The 24,145-nt window shown below is 45.8% G+C and overlaps 1 protein-coding gene and 1 long non-coding RNA gene across 12 annotated transcripts; both read right to left on the bottom strand.

Annotated features, from left to right (window-relative positions):
• Positions 1–4,651: 4,651 nt before the first annotated feature.
• LOC116216970 lies at positions 4,652–12,313 on the bottom strand. 11 transcript variants are annotated; one of them, XR_004160740.1, is made up of 5 exons: positions 9,733–12,313; positions 9,605–9,623; positions 9,493–9,522; positions 9,274–9,374; positions 7,723–8,034 (listed from the first exon to the last, which is right to left on the bottom strand). It is a non-coding gene; the product is annotated as an uncharacterized LOC116216970 (long non-coding RNA). The 11 variants fall into 11 exon arrangements; XR_004160739.1 differs by having other exon boundaries at positions 7,725–8,034; positions 9,493–9,810; positions 10,204–10,257; positions 10,508–12,313; XR_004160736.1 differs by having other exon boundaries at positions 7,727–8,034; positions 9,493–9,623; positions 9,733–9,810; positions 10,204–12,313.
• A 5,896-nt stretch (positions 12,314–18,209) lies between these two features.
• On the bottom strand, positions 18,210–22,623 carry LOC100548295 (pancreatic alpha-amylase). Its single transcript, XM_010715643.2, has 10 exons — positions 22,433–22,623; positions 21,822–21,968; positions 21,432–21,629; positions 20,532–20,762; positions 19,976–20,109; positions 19,766–19,888; positions 19,557–19,656; positions 19,263–19,384; positions 19,037–19,162; positions 18,210–18,528 (listed from the first exon to the last, which is right to left on the bottom strand). Exons 1-10 carry the CDS (start codon positions 22,598–22,600, stop codon positions 18,339–18,341), a joined length of 1,539 nt encoding a protein of 512 aa, XP_010713945.1. The 5' UTR covers positions 22,601–22,623; the 3' UTR covers positions 18,210–18,338.
• Between the last annotated feature and the right edge of the window lie 1,522 nt (positions 22,624–24,145).

Below are 24,145 nucleotides of genomic sequence, written 5' to 3'. Positions count from 1 at the left end.
CCCTTCCAACCCCTACAATTCTGTGATTCTGTGATTCTGTGAAAGCCATGCTTTAAGGTACGTACTTTTCGCGTAGGTATATGAACGTCAATTTGCAAACGGGGCTGCCCGCTGGTACCTACTGCGATGTTATTTCCGGACAAAAGGAAGGCAGTGCGTGTACTGGAAAGCAGGTGTATGTTTCCTCAGATGGAATGGCCAATTTCCAGATTAGTAACAGTGATGAAGATCCATTTGTTGCAATTCACGTTGATGCCAAGTTATAACTTCTTTTGTTGTTTTTCTTTGCTGTTGTGTGGAAGAAGAAGAGGTTGTCTCGACCTTGTGTAATGTCAACTTGCTGGTAATAAGGTGCTGGGAAAGAGAGATGGACAGAGTAAACAGGGGTGTTTTGTAGCTAGGCATAAGATAAGCTGTGTGCTGTTATGAAGACTTGTTGTGGAACTTGCTTTCTAGCCAATGGATTGTTAGTGGAAATGTACTGAATGTGCATGTTGGAATATAAAAGGCTTGCTTAGGAAAATAAAAGAGAATCTTCCTTGCACGAGAACCCTGTTTGCGTTGTTAACTTGCGACACTGTTGCTGTGTACGTATGGTGTTTGTGCCAGGCTTGTTTCCCCGACGTTGAGTGATTCTCTGTAGCCCTTGAAAATAAACATCAATGGAAATGAAGACCAAAGATTGTCACCCCTCAGTAATTTGGATCGTAGCATTATCGCATCATTACTAGTGGCAAAACCATCGGTAGGTTTTAAGTCAATACGGCAGTGTTTTTCTGAAATCACAGAATCAGAAGAGTAAAGAAGGAATAGGAGGAAAAGAATCCAAGTACATGTTGAATTTAGAACATTGTATTTCCAAGACTGATATATACTGTGGAGCAGGCACTTTGCTGTAGTCAGCCGGAAGCGTTGCGTAATGTGACGTTGGCAGTGAGTGCTAAGACGATGCGGTAAGAATGCTGGAGGATAGATTTTGGTCAAGCCACGCCTGCACGTCCAGCAGATGACGTAGTGTATCTTCCTCAGAGGAAAGCAGTTGTCTTAGTCTTGTTAGCTAAGCAATTGAACCGAAAGGCATAGGTTCACAGTCTCCAAAGTCCATTTTCTAGCAAATGATTAACTTCAGCTAAGCATCCTCCAGTACTCAGTCCTTGTCTCCCTGCTTTTGATAAGAGAATGTTTGGTATCTTCTGCAGTTTCAGCAGTGTGAAGAAATGAAATGTCTTTGTTAGAGGTTTTTTTTCCTGCTGATCAGCTGCAATATTGCAAATACCATAGACTGATTTTTAACCTGCCCTTTGTTAATAAAGGAATCTTAAGGCTTTGCACTGTTTTCGAGAGAAAAGATGTGCTGTTCTTAAAAATGAAACGATTGCTGTGGAGCTCAGATTTTAGGAGTGTCCTGTTCAATAGTGAAGCCGCATCAACTTGTTCTTAAGCAGCAAGTTATGGAAGCAAAGCGGATCAACTTGTTCTTAACCAACAAGTTACGGAAGCAAAGCGTGAGAGAAGTAAGTGGAAGCAGAACCGCTACAACTGTCGGTAGGTAAAGTATCTGTGATGTTATATATGTCTGTGTGAAAGCACAGTTGGAACAAGCGTGCAGAAACCATTCCTAACATGACCCCCTCACATATTGCACCAACCAACATCTCGGTGTATTACACTTGTAAGAACTGTTGAGCAAATGAGGGTGTCAAAGCGATGGTTGGTTACTGTCGATTCTGTATTGCTGAGGAGTGGAAATATTTATCTAATGTTGTCAAGAAGTTAACATTCAATATGATTGATTAGTATCGGTAATATCTAGGATTTGTATGGAGCGGAGTGGTTTTCAGTGAAGAGCATTTTAGGAAACTCAGTGCCTGGAAACTCAGTACTCAATGGTTTCACATGAATGTGTTTTCATCCCAGTGCTTAAAATCTCCTGAATTTGCTGTTAGTCAAAATAGAGAATATATATATTTTTTTTGTATTGGCAAATTGGGTCTATGATAGGAAAATGAGCAGATGAACAAATTGGACTAGCTTCTGAATTTTGTCCTTGAACATAAGTTTTTGGAAATAAAAGGACAGTGATAAACATTCTATTAAAAATAATAATGAAAAGAAAGCGTGTAGATTTATACTTAGTGGTGAGATTCAGCTTTTATAGACTTATGAGGTGTTGTGTAATACCTCTAATAATGAAAAAGAGGATTGAACTCATACATGGCTTTGAGCTTATCTTTATTTCCTTTCACCTTCCAGAGGTCAAATTTTCATAAAGTCTTTGTTTACGTGACAGCAAAAAATATAATCCCAAATTTGAGAGTGCTGCTCAGAGACTGCTTGGTATATGATAAGGTATAAGCATTGGGAGAAGGTATTTTATCTTCAGCTGCAGGGCAATTCAGGATAAAATAAATGGGGATATGGATATCTAGCTAGCTAGACAAACAATAACTGAACTCTGTTAAATCTGTCGGCTGCAGTAGAAAATTTGTCATCTTGCAGGAGTATAAATGGCCAGCGGAAAGACCACAGCCTTAAGCTGGCAGCACCGTGTGAGTCGTCCTCCTCCTTGCAGCTGTAGGGCTTTGCTGGGCACAGTACGGCTCTGACGCTCAGGCTGGGAGGAGTCTATCGTGCATCTCTTTGGATGGCGCTGGGCCGATGTTGCGCTGGAGTGTGAACACGATGTAGCTCTATTGGGTTTGGTGGAGTTCAGGTATGTAGTTTCCTGCCCACAGGAAATAAAACTGCTTTGCAGCATTTTGTTAACAAGCAAAACAGCCATAACTGCTGACAGTGAGCTCCAAGTAACTTCCTTGTCGAAAGCGTGGATAGAAGTGCTAAGTTGTGTCAGGCAGATCTGGAGATCCTGCCAGCCTGGTATGAGTGTATATGTTTAGCTGCACATCACCTGCAAGGGAGCTTACTTTTCTCTGTCATGCGTCACGTATAATGCTGTGTTTTACCTTTTGCTGAGTTGAGTACACAGACATAAGCTGCCCAAAGGATGTCGCTATTCCAGACAAAAATAATTAACGTGGCTTCAGCTCTCCTGTACATGTGTCCTTGGACAGTGGTCCAGGCAGCTCACGGCAACAAAAGACAATTTTTTTGCCAGTCTACAAGATGGGTATCTTGCAGACCTAAGCTTGTACTGCAGGAGGGAGAGAATGGGTTTGGCACGAAGCCCGTCTCATGGAAATCACAGACTAATCTCAGCACTGAGCACACCTTATTGCACTTAAAATGTGAAATGAGAACTACCGATTCCTGACTGAGGTACGTCCTTTCACCCGCAGGTTTCTCCTCAAAGTAGAAAGATTGTCATTGCTAATCCAAACCGGCCCTGATGGGAAAGATACCAGCCCATCAGCTACAAGATCTGCAGTCGATCGGGCAATGAAAATGAATTCAGAGACATGGTGACCAGATGCAACGACGTTGGAGTAAGTGCCTTGAAAATGTGTAACCGATACGCTGAGAAGGGCGGTTTTTGTAGAGCAAAGTTGGTGCTCTCATTCTCGAAGGAGGGTTAAAATGGAGAATAAAGGGAGACGGGTGAAAGGTCACGCTAACAGCGGTGCGGTAAAGCTGATGCTTCAGCATCACAACACAGGCTGAATCGCAATCGCTACTTTTCCAGGTTCGTATTTATGTGGATGCTGTTGTCAATCACATGTGCGGATCTATGGGTGGCACAGGCACCCACTCAACGTGCGGGAGCTATTTCAACACCGGGAGTAGAGATTTTCCCGCTGTGCCATATTCTGCCTGGGATTTCAATGACGGCAAATGTCAGACTGCAAGTGGAGACATCGAAAATTATGGAGACATGTATCAGGTAACTTTTGTTGATTTAGATTTTGATATTTTTTCTTGTTTATATCTTGTTGCGTAGAGTAAAGCCAAAGAAAGGAGGTAGTTTGTCTTGGGTTGGTTGCTTAGTCAGCTAACCAGTGAATACTTATGATGTACATCATTAGCTTATCTTTCGGAAATGCACCTGTGCCGCTCAGTTTTGTAGGCACCGAGAAGTCACAAACCCTACCTGTGTTTCACGTGGGCATGTGAAGGAGTGTGCGTCTGAACTGACTGAGCCCAAGCCCAAGCCTCTCAGTTTTGCCAATGGGCTCTTTCTTGCAGCTTGTGAAATCAGCTGCTCTTGTTAAGGGAGCCCAGGAAAATTGAGAGCTGTGCAGGATGCTACCCTGGTTATGTCGGTCGGTCCGTCTGGACGTGGCATGGATTGACAGTTCTTTATGAAGGTTACAGCTCAGCATCATTTCGCTGTGACGTTCTTCCAGTCACGGGGGGCTTGCTTGACAGCTGTGACTTACCAGTTACCGTGGAGAGTGGCGCTGCATTCACATCAGGCAGTGCCCTCAGGACCAGAGGTTATCAGGCCCCATAGACTTGTACATGTTCAGAGTCTTCAAGTGGTCTTAGACTTTCTGTTCTGTTACAGTGGGAGGGAATTTTGCTCTCCCAGCTGTAGTAGTTTATATAGTAATTTCATAATTAGCCTCCTTTGTCTGAGTTAACTGAAAGCTGTGAAACAAACTAAGTGTTACGGAATTAGAACCTGTCCAAAATACCACTGCTTGGCTGTCTTTGTTCCTTCTTGGTGTTGAGGGAAAAAAAAACAGAAAAAGAGAGCGTTTGATCTGTTTATTTTCAGCAGATTTCATAACAATGGGGCTTTTAAAAATGGAAATAATTTTCTACCTAAGGATTTTTTGGTTGTTTATTGTGTTGACGATTCTACATGCTGTTCAGAAAGAATTGCTCAGAGAGAAGTACCTTACAGAGAACCCGTTTTATTCACTGTCAGGTCTTGACAGATAAGAAGTGCAGTAGTACCTGATCCCTCTGTGGAGACGCCCAATTTCTACACGGTCTGTGCTTTTGTGGGATGCCATATGTACCTCTTTACGGCTAAAGACAACTAGAAGCCTAAGAATCGTTCTCCAAATGGTTCTCTTTTGCCACTTGACTGAAATTTCTCATAGTTTCTTGCAGGTTGGATGAGGTAGTCTTCTAGACAGGGAGAATGTAGATCTGTCTGTAGCTTGTAGAAGAAATTGGCCAATGCAGTAATGCAGCGTGATCAGGAAGGCCGTGGTTAAAATGCTAATTTTTTTTTTCCCCCCGTCTTGCAAAAGTTGAGAACGGACGCAAGGCTTTGCTTCTGAAACACAGAGAGTAAGTACATTACATTAGTTCCTGCACATCACTGAAACAGCCTCATTTTTTAATCTTTGTCTTGTTGGATTTGATTTGTAGCTTCCATCATTTCCTAGTTGGTCAGTTGGCCATTCATAAAGTTGACTGGGGCCCGTGGAGAGGATGCGGTGAATATGATGGTAAGTTCTGACCATCTAGGATATAGGTGTGGAATCACAATTTTAGTGGTCTGAGGAGGAAGAAAAATATTGGCAAGCTGAGGGCTCTTTTGCACCGCACGGAAAAGCTAAGCACTTTAATAACCTAAGAGCTCAACTATCCTGCAGAAGTTTTTGGGAGAGTAAGGAGCTGAAACTTCTCTTTGGTGGTTAATCCCTTAGCTGCTAGACATTAGAGTTTGTGCTCTGTTACATTTAGAGGTTTCTGTTTCCAAATGATTATTTCTGTTGAAATTCTTCTCATTGTAAAAGGTAGAATGTTCCTTTTTTCCTGTAAGGAAATAAATAGTGCCTGAAGAAGCTGATAAATGCTTTGCTTTGCAGAGTATAGGAAAAAAAATAAATCAGATGATAGCATGACGATAGAACAATGATGTTGAATCCTTATCTGAGTGCATGGTTTTTGAGAATTTCCTAGGAGAACGTCAGTCGTAGCCAATCCATCAGATAGATAGGGGAAATACCTGAAAACATCTGAAATTCTTGACTGTGGCTGCAGGTGAGTCTTCATAATGGCATGAATTCTCTGAGGGGTAATTAAGACTAAGAGTTTTCCTAGAAAGGAACGTATTATGGAATTACTGATTTGGGTCGACAAAAAGGAATTTTCCTAGGCATTTTTTGTTGTAAGTAAGTAAAATACACAATACAAATTGGAAGGGAGAACAATTGCCACTGCAAATTTACATCTGGAAATCAGCTTTGTGAGATGGCAGCTAGTTAGTTCTTAAGGATAAGGCAAATGTCATTTATGAGGTTGGTAATTGCACCAACTTAACTTAGAATCAAGCAACTTCTTCCTGCAGCTTTTCTAAATAAAACCTATGAGGTGACCTCCTATCTCACCATAAGTAAGAGAAGAGGGTTCAGTGTGCCAAGCAGTGACTTTAGGTATGCGCTTTTCTGTCTGATGACCTTATTTTAATCAGGCTTTTGTTAAAAACAGAACAGTAAAAAAGGCCAGCAACCTGGCTAACTCCAGAGCTGTCTTCCCCAGCAGTACCGACAAGCGAGCTTATTTTTCTTCCGTGGAAGTCACTTGACACATTATTAGGCTTGGTAGCTAGGCTTGTAAAGTTGGTGGGAGCTTGTCTCTCGAGAAATGCATTTAGAAGGATTAGCCAGTCTGTTTCTCTCCAGCAAGCAGCTACGCCTGACTTCCTTGAGACCGGCACATCTAGGTATTTTAAATGGCTTCCACTCTAAGCTGTGTGACATCTGTGACCGCATCTCCACCTCAGAAGCTGTCATTCTTTCCTTACACTGCTTTCTCTTCTGTCAAGTAAGAAAGAATCTGAGAACCGCTCAAGCCGATAAGTAAGTGTGAAAAAGCCTACTCTTACTCTTTTACACTTGATTTTTATTTCTTTTTACATAGAAAACACTGCTGTTACTTGCATACATGGTGTAGACTTCAGGGAAGGATTTATCTTCTCAGCTCATTAATTGAATTTGATGCAGAAGCGAGACTATTTTGCACATCACTACCACCGAGTATGATATTTGGAGAAGGGTAAAGCTAGCTGTGCCTCACGTGCTGGGTGATGAGAGGTCAGTACTCAGTATCAAAGAAACCACAAAGGTAAGACATTTGTGAAAGCTCACATCAGCTGTTGTTCATTGTCACCAGGCTCACATAAATTCAGGACTCGTACTCTTATTTCTGATTTGTCATAAATGTTAAACCTATTTAAAAAAGGTCATCCTTCTATTCACTGATGAAAAAAATGCACTTACTCATGCAAATTACAATGCAAAGGCAGAATCTAAGTGCTGTTCCATTTCCTTTGTTGGAAAGGAAAACGCAGAACAGCATTCATTTTGTTTCTTTGTGTTACTGTTTGGTCTCGCTTTAGGATAAAGGTTCACAGGAACTAACTTAGTTGCAAAGACTGGACACAAAGGCTTCCACTGAGAAGCACTACTTCTGGCTAGATAACTTGAAACCAGACATAAATTGCAGCGAACTATACTTGAATGAAACCAGAATTGTTTTTTGAGACAGCCAATGCTGCTCTGCTCTCAGGATAGCACGCTTGCCTTCAAGCTGGAGAAGCTTTATTGAGTAGAAGAGATGCTGCTATCCAGAAATTCAGCTTTAATGACACACACACTAGAAACACAGCATTTGCAGTTGGTGAATAAAGCAGGTCTGTTTAGTTATATTTCTACTAATTATCTACTACAAAACTACTTCTTTCTTTAAGCAAGGCTTATTAAATATCTTACAGAACATACAACACAAAAGAGCTGATTACAGAAGTGGGAATTCTTCTCCTCACTCTAGTTTACTGAGATAAGTAAGCTAATGTCAGCAGCCAAGGGAACAAGGCCAGAGGGCAGAAGTAGCCAGTACATCCCTCTGTTTGCAGTAAATGAGGATTTCCTTTGTTCTAGGTAAAGTTGAAGACAAACAGGTACCTACTCCACTCTAAACGCTTCATCGTTCCATTTTAGTACAGGTATTTTTAAGCATACTCATTGCTACATGTAAGAGTATTTATGTCATTAATACAGTCTTTTCAAAAAAACTGCAGCAAGTTGATAATTCTTCAGTAAAAAAATCGATGCGTTGGCACCTGCTTCCCACCACACAATAGCAAGCAGAGTTGCAACTAGAATTTTTGGGGCATACCTGGAAAGGAGAACTGAGTTAGCTAGAGTCCTCCTACACAGTTTTGCTTAAGTTAAAAAGGTAAAGAAAGTAAGAGAAATGCCTCCTCTGAGACCTCATTTTTTCCTAGTTTAGTTTTAAATGGTGAAATTGGCCAAGTTGTCTGCCCACCAATTCAGTGCATTGTTTGAGGTGCTGTCTTAAGTATGTGTAAAGTAAAGTAAAATCTTATCCCCACAAGGAGAGAATTGTCTACGTTTCTATGAAAGTAAAGACTGCTTTGGCTTCATTCTAGGTCTCTCAGGAAAGGATCGCTAAGCATTTCTATTTTTTAGTTTTCCATTAGAACTTCTTTTTATCTAGCAGTAGCTTGCAAAATAGGCACTAGAGCACCAACTTAATCCTTTTTAACCATCCGAGTCTGTTGAGGTTGCTGATACCCTGAAACAGCCCTAGCATACACAGGACACATACTTGGATGGACACTCACCACAGGAATGTTTATCTCCAGCTGCTTACCCAAGCCCCTTCAAAAGGGCAATCCCCCGTGTCCCCTAGAGCACATTAAGTGACTACACAGAGTGATTTAAGTCCCAGACCAAGACCTCATTCAAGAAGGCTTTACCAGAGATGAAGTCAGTAGAACTTCACCTTCAGGCAGAACGCAAGGCCAGGAGGAACTTGCTTCCAGCATAGAAGAAAGCTCATCACACAGGAACCAATCCAGCACCCAGGTATGGTATCCCCCACACCCCCACTCAGGGGAGCCCCCATCGCCAGGCAGGGCTCCCCCCCACACCCCCACTCAGGGGAGCCCCCATCGCCAGGCGGGGCTCCCCCCACACCCCCACTCAGGGGAGCCCCCATCGCCAGGCGGGGCTCCTCCCACAGCCCAGCAGGCCTGCTCTCAAAAAAAATTTCCAATGCCAACCAGTGCACCCAACCCACCACCCAAAAAAAATAATCTCTTCGAGATAGTGCAAATCTCAGTCTCTAGCACCCAAAAAAAAATCAAAAGCCAACCCCCTGCCCCACCAATACACACCTCCACACAAATAACCTACCAGAGCCATCTCACCACCACCTGACACAAACAACATTCTATAACCCTCCAACTTCCACCACAACCAAAGTACCCAAAGACAAATAAACTAAGCCACCACAGATAACAAAAATCAAAAGGAGCTCCTACACACAAACACTCCAGGGAACACAAAACAATCCTGAGGGGATTCCAAGATCAGCCAACTGAATGCTTACCTCTCAGGTCACCTTCACCACCTCCTCTTCTACAGCCTTCCTAAGACCTCAGCTCAAAACTCAGGATGGTCACCAGCTTCTCAGAAAAGAAGCCAAACAACCTGAGGGAAAAGAACATATCTGAACCATTGGACCAACAAGGCAGAAAACATAGCACCAGGAACCCAAAGCACCACACTGAAGGGCTGCCAGAGCCCCACCACAGACACTACTTCTTACCTCTCACTCCATCAGTTCTACTCTTCAGGACTGAAATGAAACCACAGTAAAGCCTCACTTCCAGGAAGTATCCAGGCAGCCCCCATGCTGGCACCCAGTCCTAGCTGCTTACCCCATCCCAGGAACAGCACCTGTCAGGAAAAAAAAAAGGCACCAGAACCCTCACTCTGGCCCTGAACCTGCAGGAAGAGCTCTGCAGGGTCACCAGCCCTCAAGCACAGCCTGAGCCTCATCACTCACCTTCATCCCACCACCTAGGAAATTGCTCTTGTATTCAGACTGCTGATCACCACTGAAGACTCCAACGCAAGCCTCATTCTGCAGGGAAAAGAAAATTCCAAAGCTGTACAGAAACAAAAGTCCCACTCCTTTCCTAAAGTAGCTTACCTGCAAGCACATAACCCAGGAAAGAATCCAGACGCAACCCAAATTGCCCCAAAAAGGACACTCAACAGCAAATACTATCCCTCTTACAGGGAAGTTATTCATTCTTGATACTGCCTGCCTACAACTTCTTGCATTCAATTCTCAGAACATCGCACCCCTCTCTGCTGCTGCTGAGTACCTCCCATACTATCCAAACGAGCCCATCCCCACTGACTACACTACTGCACTTCAGATACCTACAAACTGCAGTAGTGACATTCCCATCTTCCGTTCCTCAGACAGGAGACGCTCACAATCCCCATCTTGCTTACCCCGCAAACTTACCGTAGCTATCGAGCTGCTGAGCAGTTAAGCAGAAGCGGCCTCACCGGAGGTGATCTGAAAAGAGAATCTCACCCCTCGCCCCGACGGCCGCGCTCGTTGTAACGCGCCCCGGGATAACGCCGGCCTCGTCGGCCTGGAGGACGCGTTGCCGGGACGGCCGAATCCCTCTCGAACGTGGCTCCCAGCACGCCGGTTCCTAACCTGTACTGCTCAATACGGTTCTTCCCCTCCCCCCCCCAGCTCTATCATGAGACCAAGTGTGTACGCAGCGATGAGGCTAATTCCAGCTGCGTAAAGGCCTTACCGGCTTCCTCATCCTCGTCTATAAGTAACGCCTTTACTCGCCGCCGAGCACCCCACTCTCCGTTCGTCCCCGGGCAGAACTGGGTCCGTTCGATTCTCTCGCGTTAACCGCGACTCCGTCGCCGTGCCGGTCCGTCTTCGCTAAAACGACACCGCCACCCGCAACAGCATTACAGTCACGTCTCCACGACAGGAACGACACGGTCTTCCCGAAGTTCCATAACTGCAAGAAAGGAGAGAGGAGACACGCGGTCCCGTCCTACTGGCTCGATATCGGGGAGCTGGGCGGCGGCCCCGTGCCCGCTTTTCTAAAAAGCTGCGTAAGAGCCCGGCGACGGCCCCGTGCCGACCCTAAAGACGCTGACATGCCGAGCGGCGGCCTTACGCGAACTCCCAGCCCAGAACGCTTACCTGCGGAACCCAGGTTGGGGCCGACGAGACGCTCCGTCGCGGTCCTCGCTCCGCCTGCAGTAAGATAAACTTAAGTCTTAACAACCCTTCGTGTCACTTCTCACGCCCAGCAGCACGCAGGCTAAAGCGATACGGTCCCGCTCGCTCCCTCAGACGACGGCGGGAGGAACCGAAGCGCCCGCCGAAAAACCCCGGGATGCTGAAAGCCCCGCAGGGCTGCGTCGGGACTCGTGGAATCGAGAGTCGGCCCTGCGGCGGCCCTTTCCGAAAATGCGATGGAAGCTGGGCGGTGACGGTACTCCGGCTCCGAAGAGCCCGACAGCAGCCCTACACCGAGACAAAAAACAAACAAAAAAAACACAAACACAACACATCAGAGGCTCGGACGTCCCTCGCGACTCCCCGCCGAGCGCTCACCGGGTCGGGCTGATCTTTACTGCGCGCCGTCTCGCTACAGCCTGAAACAAAGCGACAGAGAACGTTACGTTAACAAAGCTTCATTTCAAAGCAGCCCCTCACGTACCCACGTACCTTCTCAGCCCCGGCGGCGCTACACCCGGATAAAGACACAGAACCGGCTCCAGCTCCGCAGCCGAGGAACTCCGAGAACTCGCTGGTGGCTCCCGTCGGCGTCTGGTGGAGCTTAAGAGGGTTTGTGGCGGGCCCCGCCCCGAGCTCCCGACGAGGCGCGGCTGCGCGCGGCACCTGGGGCTCGTTAGCGCGGCTGGGGCTCGTTAGGGCTGGCCGAGTGCCCTGACGGTTCGACACGTGGGCTCCGGATCTGAATTACGGACTTCAAGTACACTTCAGATTACAGTTTGTTACGCGCTTCTCCTTCTCGCCTCGTTGTTGAGTTCGCTGACAAGTTAAATAACTGTACCTGATTCAAACGGATCGCTTTGCGTTTGAATCGAATGGAATGACAGACGATCACGCTTCCGGGAACGTATCCGGCCCTGACGGTTTCGAGAGCTCCCCCCTCCCCCCCCGCCACGCTCTTCCTGCGCTCTGCTTCCCCTCACTCCTCCTCCAAAGAAACAAACACACAAACAAACGAATAAATAAAACGTTTGATAAACAGGTAAAACATTTTCATCTCAGAAAAAACGTGACTAAAGACGACGGTAGAAATACGGGAGCGGCAACGTGACCGCTGGCCAAATGGGCTACTGATACACGCCGGAAAATTGCACGCTGGTGAAATTTGAAGCGGAACTTTGCGAACAGTTCTGTGCGGCGTTGCTCTGGGATACGTTCCCGTGTCCTACAAATCAGTACGATGACCTTCTGTAAGATTTTAATTATTTCTAATCGTGGACACAGGCACTACAAGACTTCAGCGGTGACATTCACCTCAGATAGCAGTTCCATTCCTCATTTCAAATTCTGACAGTTGGCCTGTGCTCAATTCTATTTTTTGTAATTGTCAAACTGTGAATGTTCGTACCGTACATCCTACGCACTAGATGGTTTCCCGGAGGATGACCTAAATTGCAAAGAGCTTGTTTCGCAAGCCGTTGTAGGCCACGGTTCTAAACGATTAAGACAAGCGCTTTCTCGCAACATTTCCAGCTTGGCGAAGGAAAGAAAAACAATTACAAAGAAAGAGCCTCCCTCGTAAAAGCAGTTTTGAGAACAGCTAGCAAGAACGTGTTCCTACTGCTTTTCTCCAAAAGCTATCTAGTTCATATGTATTTCTAAACGACACCAATCGGTTCTTAGCTCGTACAACTATGAGGCTTACGCATCAATTATTTACGTAAAGCGTCCCTCACTTTTGGCACCTACCGTCTGTGAACGGTTGTGTCCGTTTGAAGGACGGAGATCCTGGGCTGCGGAATCTGACCGAGAGGCTCGACGAAGTTGCCGTTGGGTTCCTCTTAAACTGCTATGCCTACACTTACCGTGCGATTTACAGCTGCCGAAAGCTGCGGTGAATACAAGGGAACTGGCTGTTCAGGCCTTCCGTGACGCATTTGCATTTTTATGAGCGATTTGTTGTTACTTATTCGTTACTTCTTTCAATAAAAAGGCGAAAAGTTTCATACGTTCCTGACGGTGAATATATAAGTCTCAGATTGTCGTCACCGTTCTGTTCTTAGGCCCATCTCCCTGCCTCTTCTTTTCCCCTTTTCCCATTCCCACTTCCCTGAGGCGTGAGTCTGTGGTTGCCCCTGCTCCATCCAGTCACGGAACCGGGTGGAGCCGGCCCGTATGCCGTCGACGCCGTTCTAATTTTCTCCCCGCACAGCTTCACCGCGTATTTGTAATCCTCCTAAGTTGCTCGCCTCCTCTTCTGAAGACTGCAAACTTTTCTCTTTTCCTGAGTTCCAGCCAAAGGCCTCCGTTCAGACAGATCGGTCTCCTTCCCTGTCGGTTCATCTTGTGTGACTTCGGGACGGTCAGCTTCTGCGCCCTTAAAATTTCTTCGTTACAGTATTCCCAGCCTTCCTGGGACCCACGCCCTCCAGAACTAGCTCCCAAGGGACTCTGTCAACCGTGCTCCGAAAGAGAACGTAGTCTGCCCTCAACCCGTCAAGTCTGGGGCTCAGAAGTTTGATGGAAATGTTTCAAGCAGCAGATGTGAATAATAAGGAGTTAAAATCATATGAAGATAGTGAACCGTGACCAAATTCTTAGAAAACACAGCAAAATGTGTCACTCCGTTTGCAGCTACAAATTGTATCTCTTCCACTTACAGAGTGTGGAGCTGTGAGATCCTGCCTAGTGCCCAAAGCCTTCGCGTGTGTATACGTGAAACTAGCCGCTTGTTAGCTGGTCTCCATCAGCAGCGAGCTGGCCCTGGCTGCCACGATAGGAAGAGAAGGCTTTGTTTCAAAGAAGACAATGCAAGTCATCGCGCGCACGTAAGGAGCAAGCGTGCTGTCCATAAACGTTTGGAGAGTGATCTCCCTTACCTTGAGAAGGAAGGTACGGCCTGTGGATACCTCAAATTTCCTCAGGAAGAAGTGTTTTCTAAACCGTGCATGTCTGATCTGCAATGAACGGTGAACAAAACCCCAAACAAAGGATTGACCGTGGAGCCCGTCGCTGAAAATGAAGAAATTGCTGGACGCGTAATGAACAGGGCTGGAAGAAAGACCCGTTAGCAACAGGCGGAGTATTAAGGTGACTGAAGCGACCCCCTCGCTGGAATGTCAACGAGGATGGGGTAATGTCAGGGATTTGCAACATGGGAAAGAGGAAAACCGGTTACCGTAAAATCTGCCCGGAGTTTCTACTGTCACCCGATGGCTTTATTATCCCCGCATAGCTAAGGCAGCCCAAATCGCACCCTGGAAGGCAACCGCTGATGCAATAATGTCGGTTACCTTCGCAAGGTCTTTTCTGGCTGTTTTCCTCAAGGCCAGCGCGGCATCGGCGTGAATTCTGCTCGATAATATCGCAACAGGAAGTGAAAACGTTGGCAAAAACTTCAGGATGCGTTTGATGTCGGCTGGCTCTCCTGCATTGACTATAAGGCAAGGGCCACGTCTTCGACACAGCTTCTGCTGGGAGCTTTGGCAGGCTGTTTTTAATCACATTGGGCAGCGATCTTGTAATAATGCGTAAAAACACATTGCCGTAACCAGCAAAATGATCTCTGGTGCAAAACCCTGAGCGAAGCTGCTCAGATTTTAATCCCGGAAAAAAATCACTGCTACGAGTAAGGCACGTGAACACCTCGCTGCCAAACGGTCAGCGTTATGAGAGGCAAACCAGACACATTTTAAAACTTTAGTCACCTCTAAGGAAATAATAATAGACGAGCATCACCTACCTGAAGAATTTCATTATGACAAAATGAAGGCTGAGCACAGTGTTTATTTACCAAGCGACCATATCTCAGGTAAACAAGTACTCGCAGCATCCGTGCGTTCTGAATTTGGGGATAGGTCAGAAAAGTCGTAGAATCATAGATTCATATAATTGCTCAATTTGGAAAAAACCTGAAAGATCATCGAGTCCAACCACGACCTAACCGTACTACCCTCACGACCCTCCGCTAAATCACGTCCCTGAGCACCACATCCAAATGGTTCTAAAACGCATCTGGGGACGGTGTCTCAACCGCCTCCCCGGGGAGCCTGTGCCGGCGCTTCGCAACCCTTTCTGTAAAGAAGTTTTTCCCCATAGCCGATCTAAACTTCCCCTGGAGCAACTTGAGGCCATTTCCCCTCGTCCTATCATCTGTCACCGGTGAGAAGAGACTGACCCCGCTCTCAACGTAAGTACTTTTCAGGCATTGGAAGAGAGCGATAAGGTCTCCCCTCGGCCTCCCTTCCCCTAGACTAAACAGCCCCGGTTCCTTCAGTCGCTCCTCGTAGGGCGTGTTCTCCAAGCCCTTTGTGAGCCTTGCTGCTCTTCTTTGGACCTGTTCCACGTCCTTTCTGCACTGAGGTGCCCCAAGCTGAACACAGTACTCGAGGTGAGGGCTCGCCAGTGCCGAGTACAGGGGCACGATGACTTCTCTAGTCCCGCTCACCGCACCGTTCCCTGTACGAGCCAGGATGCCACTGGCCTTCCTCGCCGCCTGGGCACGCTGCTGGCTCATATTCAGCCGACTGTCTATCGCTGCACCGAGGTCCCTTTCTGTCAGGCAGCTTTCTGGCCACTCCTCCCCAAACCTGCGGGTTTGCCTGGGGTTGTTGTGACCGAAAACTGTCATTGTCTGCGTTGTCGCAATTCAGATCAATCTTGAGTTTGTGCACTGCTCTGCATGGTCTGGAAATGTCACCAGACAGGCGAGAGCTTTCACCGTTGCTTGCCACCCTACTGACATTCACTGCACTCACCTGGATTCCACGGCTGCTATCCCATCGAGTTTGTCAAAAGAGGAAATCTGGTACGCCTCCTCAGATGTAGCAAATGTCATCGTGGCTCCGCTGTCGTAGTACTTCATCTTGTAAGCGAACAACAGCACCATGCCCTTCGTGTTTCTGACTTTCTAAAAGTGCAAAGAGACACGAATATGAAATGGAAACCATTAACTGATCGGAGAAGAGCCAAATTCCCTGCCGGCACCAGCAGAGAGCAGGGGCGGGCGCGCAGCCTACCGTGGGGTAGGTGGGGCAGGGCCGAATGTAGGTCACGCCCGTGCAGTGTACCACGCTGCCCGGTTCTCATCTTCAGCCTTCATGACGGTGAGATGAGGGGATACTCACCGAGAGACAGTTGTTTTACAAACGCACGGAGCGAGATATCACTAACATTTTTTGTTTGATTTCTATAATAAAATTTCCTCTGTCAGTGACTGGTGCTTCCTTAATCTCCTCTATCTGGCTCTGGAGAACAACTATGTACGCTCAACAATAGCAGCGTACGTGAATCACCTCAGTGATGAAGATCCATTTGTTGTAATTCACACCGATGCCGAGTTATAACTTCACTCGGATTTTTTTTGCCGCCGTTGCTGTGTGTGTATACTGTTTGTGCCAGTTTTGTGATTCTCCGTAGCCCTTAAAATAAATGCCAACTGAATTGAAGACCAAAGATTTTCACCCCTCGGTATTTTGGATCGTAGCGTTATCGCGTTGTATCTGTGGGTGGTTTGGTTCCCTTTCAGTTTATGCCTTTAAGAAAACAAAAACATAGTTGACCCATCAGGTGGCGGAAACCTCAGGTGATTGCTGGAATCTACTTTTAACGTTGTTTCAAAGGTTTCTACCTAAGCAGACTGAAGTTGTGTATTATACCGAAGGAGCAACTTGTATAACGCTTTATTTCACCGCTGAATACAGCCCTAAGTTTCTTATCCTTACATCACACAAAATAAACACTGCCCTCCGTCATATCAAAAATTTGGATTCTGAAGTGATAGCAGGCAGTGACACACCCACCTGTGTATTCTGACAGGTTTTGACTGCCTTTTATTTATAGAATCCTCAGGACAATATGTGACGTTTCAACCATTTAATGCAATAAGTAGTGTCGTTAGAGCTTGCAATGGCTTTAAAGTCCAGAAGGACACGGACAATCCTTTTCAAAGGGGCAGGAAAGCTCCGACAGTTTCAACGGCTTCTAAAGTTTACATAAAACTCTCTGATTTAAGTTGAGGGCTGCGCTCTCACGTTTATCTTGGCATTTCATCACAGTTGAAACACTGGGGCCAGCCATATCTATTCCCGGTCTGAGTAATTCTGCCAGACATTACGGAATGATTGAGCCTCGAGCAGCACGGAGGCATTTCTACACTTCAAGGAAACAAGAACAGTCTGTGCTCCAGCCACTATCACCAGGTCCATTGCAAACTCGTCTTTTGCCCTTGGGGTCAGGTCACTGAGTGCTCCCGCCCCTTTGAAAGACTGGTTCATCATTCCGGGTGCTGCTGGACCGCTGGTATTGTGCTGGTTACTGCAGAGGATAACAACAGCAATAGAGAAGGCTGTGAAAGATTTTGACTAAGCCACTTCCACACAGACAGCAAATGACTTAGCGTTACTTGCTTGGAAGAAAACTGTTGTCCTAGTCATGAGATGTGTGACTGAACAAATAATTGACAGTCACTATTTCCGACGTACACTTCCTAGAAAATGAATAAGCTTCACCAAAGTGTGCTGCAGGATTCAGAATTTGCAACGCCACTTTTGATTACGATAACTTTTGGATATTGTGCAGTTTCAGCAGGTTGGGTACTTTTGTTGTGTGTTATTTATTTATTTTTTTTTGCTGATCCAATGCTGTGAAGGTTATACAGTCATTTTAAAGTGCCCTTTGTTACTACTTTTTAAACTTTGCAATGTTAAAGAGAGATCAGCTGCCCATAAAAATGAAAAGGAAGACTTCGGCTTCTTGGTTTTTCTTAGTGCTCTTTTCAAAGAGCAAATGACACCAATTTGTCCTTATGCACCAAGGACAACAGGAAAAGCTTTCGGTGCGAGGACATCCAAGACAGAGCAGAGAAAATGCAGCACAGAGACACGAATGTGCTACACTCTAGTCAACGTCATGAGGAGTAATCTGTTCTTAGGCTTGCAGCCCACTTCACATATAAATTTGGAAGAGTTAGAATGAACAGTAGTTTGCGGAGAACAATGGTGTGAATGTTGGGCATAAACTGAGTGTGAATCAAGTCACCAACTCCCATGACAGATAGCCCAGATTCAACCGCTGATCAGAGATATACGTTTGCGTCGTCCAAAAGAAAGGACAAATCGTAAGCACGAGAAACGTTGCAGCAGACAGCTCACCATGTTGATCCACTAGGCTGCATGAGGGCTTGAATGTATCAGTCTAACAGTTATGACGTGATAATGCTGCAGTGTAATTCCTTAGCAGAAAAAGGCATTATATTTCAGTTTGGAAGCAGTTTATTATTCACTGGATACAGAGAATCATTCATTATTGAAAATCAGGGAATCAAAATCAGCACGATCAATATACATACAGAGCAACAGCAGAGAAAAAAACAACAAAAGAAGTTATAACTTGGCATCAACGTGAATTGCAACAAATGGATCTTCATCACTGTTACTAATCTGGAAATTGGCCATTCCATCCGAGGAAACATACACCTGCTTTCCAGTACACGCACTGCCTTCCTTTTGTCCGGAAATAACATCGCAGTAGGTACCGGCGGGCAGCCCCGTTTGCAAATTGACGTTCATATACCTATGCGAAAAGTACGTACCTTAAAGCATGGCTTTCAAAAGAGGTATTTCAAAGTAGGCAAAGGACTGCCGAGCCCGATGCTATTCTGCTACTCGCGAGGGTGACGCAGCTCAAGGGATTTCTCGGTCTTAGGGCCGCGATTCTCTGAACTCCCTTTTTAGCCCCTCACAACTAGAACGCAACCGCGTGAATCTAGCTCGGGCTGTAGCGGTTGGTGTCGCTGGCCGGAAAGGACAGGGAGAACATCAAAGCCTACAGATAGCTCCTACAACATGATGCACGTGGTTAAACAGAAATAACCCCCTAACTGGGATCATTCAGTCCGTTACGGTTGCGTTGGCACGGACCGGATAGACTAGGGCCGGATGAGGAAAGCGAGAAACTACCCTCTCTGTCCATAACCGCCCAAACTTAAGCAGCTAATGCGTAGACCCCCGGCAATTACCCTGCCCACAGCCTCGGTTTCTATACTGCGAACTCATACGTAGCTGTCCCAGAGATCACTCACCAGTCGTCATTATTAAAGACAATGAAGCCTCTGTTGCCGCGACCAAAAGCTACTTGATTGCTCCCGTTGTCCCACCAGTTTGAGAAAGGCTGACCGTCTACCACGTTACGGAAGACAACCATGTTCCTGAAAATGCGAGGAAGGGCTGTCATTGTAGTTGCGGGACTTCTACGGCCACGAGGCGCGTGACCCAAGAGTCGCTGCTCTTCCTACGTTTTCCTCCCACCTTATTTGTCGCCAGCGATGTTCACAGACCCAGTCGTTGCCGCAAGTAGTGTCTGCATTGATTGTCACGGACTTCGTCGATCCGTCCGAGTTACTGGGCGGACCAACCCAGTCGTTGACATCCTTTAAACGAAAAAAGACTTTTCAAAGCGCTTACTGGGAAGTGCTTACTGCACAGAGAGTATCCAGAGAGAGAAGATATATGCGGCTTCCAGAGTCCACCAGGCAGATCCGGCACAGGCCAGAGAAATCGTTTACGTTTGACACGCCGAAATCTTCAGCGCTACAAACTCACCGCTCCATTCTCGAAATATCTCGGCCAACGATAACTTGACATCACCCGCGTGAAGCCGTACGGATGAGCGAGCATGAAACCGACTGCCATTTTATAAAGCCTGTCGGACAAAAAACATAACGGAACGTGGAAGAGAAACGACGGCAAAGAGCCGACAGACCTAAAAAGAGAACAGTAAGCGCCATCATCCAGACACCGGCATTCCTCACCTGGCATCCCAGAAGGTAAGAATGGAAGCTCCGCCTGCCCCGTGCCCGCGCTGGTTGTCGTGGTTATCCACAAAGACCAGGGCTCTGTCAGAAGGCACAAAGCCCCAGCCTTCTCCCCAGTTCCTAGAGAAAAACACGAGGACTTGATTCTACCCCCTCACGTTACGCGCCCAGCTTATCTTACGTCAGTCGCGGGACGCTCGCCCTTACTTTAAGTAGGCCATCTTCTCTCCGTTCCACTTGCGGATCACCGTCCCCAGTTTTGCACCGTACTTGAACTCTGTCACTCGGCCATTTCCAAAGTACTGACTGCCTGTGATTGGCTCTCCTCCCAAGTCAATTACCTGGCATAGGAAAAAGTGTTACTTGTGTTTAAACAGAATCAATAAGTAATGCAGTGCACAGCTCTCGCTGTTATCTGTGGGATGAAATCAAGAAAAATGTATTGACAAGCGCATTCATGTCTGCCAGGTCTATCAACCAAATTTGGAATAATTATATGTGATGAAACCATGTGGAAATGTGGGGCTTTGCTGTTGTCCTAAACTGCAGCATACCATCTCCTAGTTAGACTAATCTGCACGAAGATTTCAAGATGCCTTGCAGTTCTGAAGGGCAGTTGTCTGTGACTCACTGCACTGACAAGCTCAGTCTTTCCTGGTTTCTAAGAACGAGCGCATGTCATTGCTTCTGTTCCTCAGAAGGAGTATGATAAAAGAGAAAGAAAACACAATACACGGCAGACAGACGGGCAAAAAGAAATTACCTCTTGGAAAATAAAGGGTTTTGTTCCTGCTGAAAACCACTGAGTATTTAGATCGTGCAATTTGTCCAGAAACGCCCTTATGTCCCCAGGCCACATATGCTTGGCAGCATCAATCCGGAACCCTGCTACACCTATATCAATGAGGTGATTCATGTATGCTGCAACTGTCGAGCGTACATAGTCCTTCTCCAGAGCCAGATCGAGAAGGCTGGTCAACTTACAATCCCGGACCTGGGTAATTAAACATGGAAAAGGAAGAAAAAAAAGAGATCAAAATGGAGAAAGAGTATAGAATTGAAGAAGAGTAATAAGGAAAAGAAAGAAAGGAAACAAAAAAAGAATTTTCACATTTCACTCTGTCTGCTTGAAAAACAAATGTCCCTCAGCGGATATCCCCTCTCGTTGTCGTGAAGGCTGATGGTGGGAACCAGGACTGTGTATCACAGCACCGTGGATGAACGCTGAGCTGTAACCTCGACAAAGAACCGTCACCCACGCCACGTCCAAACGGACCGACCGACACGACCAGGGTAGCATCCTGCACAGCTCTCAATTTTCCTGGGCTCCCTTAACAAGAGCAGCTGATTTCACAAGCTGCAAGAAAGAGCTCGTTGATTGGACCAAGCCGAGAGGCTTGGGTTCAGTCGGTTCAGACACACACTCCTTCACATGCCCACGTGAAACATGGGGAGGATTCATGACTTCCAACTGCTTACAATACTGTGCAACACAGGTGCATTTCCGGAAAATAAGCCTATGATGTACGCCGCTGTATTCACTAGTAAGGTGACTAAGCGTTCAACCCGAGATAAACTACTTCATTTCTTTGGCTTTACTCTAATCTTTACACAACATGTCTTTAAAAAGAAAAATTATCAAAATGCTGCCACAAAAAGTTACCTGATATATGTCCCCATAATTTTCGATGTCCCCACTTGCAGTCTGACATTTGCCATCATTGAAATCCCAGGCAGAATATGGCACAGCGGGAAAATCTCTACTCCCGGTGTTGAAATAGCTCCCGCACGTTGAGTGGGTGCCTGTGCCACCCATAGATCCGCACATGTGATTGACAACAGCATCCACATAAATACGAACCTGGAAAAGTAGCGATTGCGATTCAGCCTGTGTTGTGATGCCGTTGAAGCATCAGCTTTACCGCACCGCTGTTAGCGTGACCTTTCACCCGTCTCCCTTTATTCTCCATTTTAACCCTCCTTCGAGAATAGGAGCAGCAACTTTGCTCCACAGAAACCGCCCTTCTCAGTTACATATTTTCAAGGCACTTACTCCAACGTTGTTGCATCTGGTCACCATGTCTCTGAATTCATTTTCATTGCCCGATCGACTGCAGATCTTGTAGCTGATGGGCTGGTATCTTTCCCACCAGGGCCGGTTCGGATTAGTAATGACAATGTTTTCATTTGGAGGAGAAACCTGCGGGTGAAAGGACGTACCTCAGTCAGAAATCATTAGTTCTCATTTCACGTTTTAAGTGCAATAAGGTGTGCTCAGTGCTGAGATTAGTCTGTGATTTACATGAAACGGCTCAGCTCTGCAAGATGTAAGTCTTGTAGACTGGTATCAAGGAAATTCTCCTTCGTTATCATGGATTTCCTGGATTTGTGACATCCTTTGGACTGCCGAAACTCTGTATGTCTGTGCGCTTGACTCGGTAGAAGAGAAAAACTTAGCTTTGTAAGCGAACGTATCAGAGAAAAGTAAACCCCCTTGCAGGCGATCTGCAGCTAAACATACACTCGTACCAGGCTGGCAGGATCTCCATCCCTGCTTTGAACGAGAAAGTTACTTGGAACTCATTGTCTGCAATTCTGGCTATTTGGATTGTTAAGCAAATGCTGCAAAGCAATTTTAATGCGTGTGGACAGGAAACTACATACCTGAACTCCTCCAAACCCATAAGGAGCTAAATAGCGTTCACACTCCAGAGCAATATCGGCCCAGCGCCATTCAAAGAGATGCACGATAGACGTCCTCCCAGCCTGAGTGTTGGGGTTATACTGCGCCCAGCAAAGCCCTACAGCTGCGAGGAGGAGAAGGACTTGCATGGTGCCTTCAGCTTAAGGCTGTGGTCTTTCCGCTGGCCATTTATACTACTGCAAGATGACAAAGTTCCTACTGCAGCTGACAGATTTCACAGAGATGAAAGCTATCGGTTATTGTTTGTCTAGCTAACTGGGTATCCATATTCCCATTTGTTTTATCTTGAATTGCCCCACAGCTGAAGATAATGTACCTTCTCCCAGTGTTTATACCTTATCATACACCAAGCAGTCTCTGAACAAAGCACCCAAATTTAGGATTATATTATTTCCAATAATATAAACTAAAATAGTTCTACATTATACAAAATGTGGCACTTGGACCTTGAAGGAGGAACTCCGGAGGATGGAAATGGAAGGGAAGGGGAAAGGAAAAGGAAAACTGGAAGGTAAATTGACAAAAAGGTGAAGGGATTGTGAAAGGGCTGGGAGAGAGAAAGGAAAAGGGATAGGAAAGGGCCAAGGGAAGGGGAAAGGGGAGGAAAGAGAAGGGAAAAGCACAGACAAAACAAAGGGAAGAGGAAGGAGAATAAAAAGGGAGAGGACTAGTGGAAGTCTCATAGTTCTAAGAGAGGGAGGGAATTTGCCAGCAGCTAGACTCAGGATGAATCTGAGCTCAAACTTGTGCACCGGATCAGCCACTGTCAGTCAACAGCAAATGTATCACACATCACGTTGTGAGACTTTGAGATCTGAATCTCACTGTTAGTTAGAAACCGGGCTTCTGTTCTTTTACCGTTATTCTCCCATTCTTGCTATGAACTCTTAATCGGTTTTTCAACACGCAACCACACAGCTAAGTGTTTCTCTACCTTAAAGTGATCAGCGTCAAGTATTTCCAACAGAGAATCTGCTTAAGTTTTCATGTTATTTTAAATTACCAATGATTTGTCTGAGTCAAGTAAGGAAACCCATTGTGTGTAAAGAGGTATTGCAGATGAGTTTTTGATGTCTGAAATAAAACAGAACCGAAATGCTGAATGGCTCTGTTCTCCTTTTGGCTTTTACCAAAATTTCCTGCTCTAGAAACCTTGCAAATTTTGCTCGTGACGTGGTATCAGTTAATCTTTGGGAACTGATGTTTAACATAAAGGAATAGACTAGAGTTAGGCCATTGATAGAACAACACTCTGAGAGAATTCTAAGACCAGAAGCTTGGAGAATATCTGTGAGAAAAATAAGAAGTCCACAAAGAGGCGCACCCACTCCAGGAGAAAAGTAATCTACTTTCAATTTGTTCCTGAACTGCCTGGAGTATGTTTTTCTCTGAAACGAGCCTTGTCGTCGAACATGTTTCAGATACATCCCTTTCTCCAGAGTTCATATTAAAGGAAGAAATATAGAAGTGGGGCTCATTTGGCCACCTGTTCATTTTTGTATCATAAATCTTATCAAAGGTCTCTTTTTCCATTAAAGAAGAAAAAAAAAAAAAGAAAAGAAAAAAACCCACAACAACAAAAAACCAAAAATAACAATAATAAAAAAAACCCCACCACCTTTATTTTGATTAACAGCAGTGATGTATTTGACACTCGCAGATTGGTGGGAACT

The sequence above is a fragment of the Meleagris gallopavo genome, chromosome 10 (genome assembly GCF_000146605.3).
Source record: "Meleagris gallopavo isolate NT-WF06-2002-E0010 breed Aviagen turkey brand Nicholas breeding stock chromosome 10, Turkey_5.1, whole genome shotgun sequence".
Taxonomy (NCBI): Eukaryota; Metazoa; Chordata; class Aves; order Galliformes; family Phasianidae; genus Meleagris; species Meleagris gallopavo.
The sequence above is the reverse complement of the archived record's forward strand: the minus strand, read 5'-3'. Positions and strand labels throughout refer to the sequence as shown.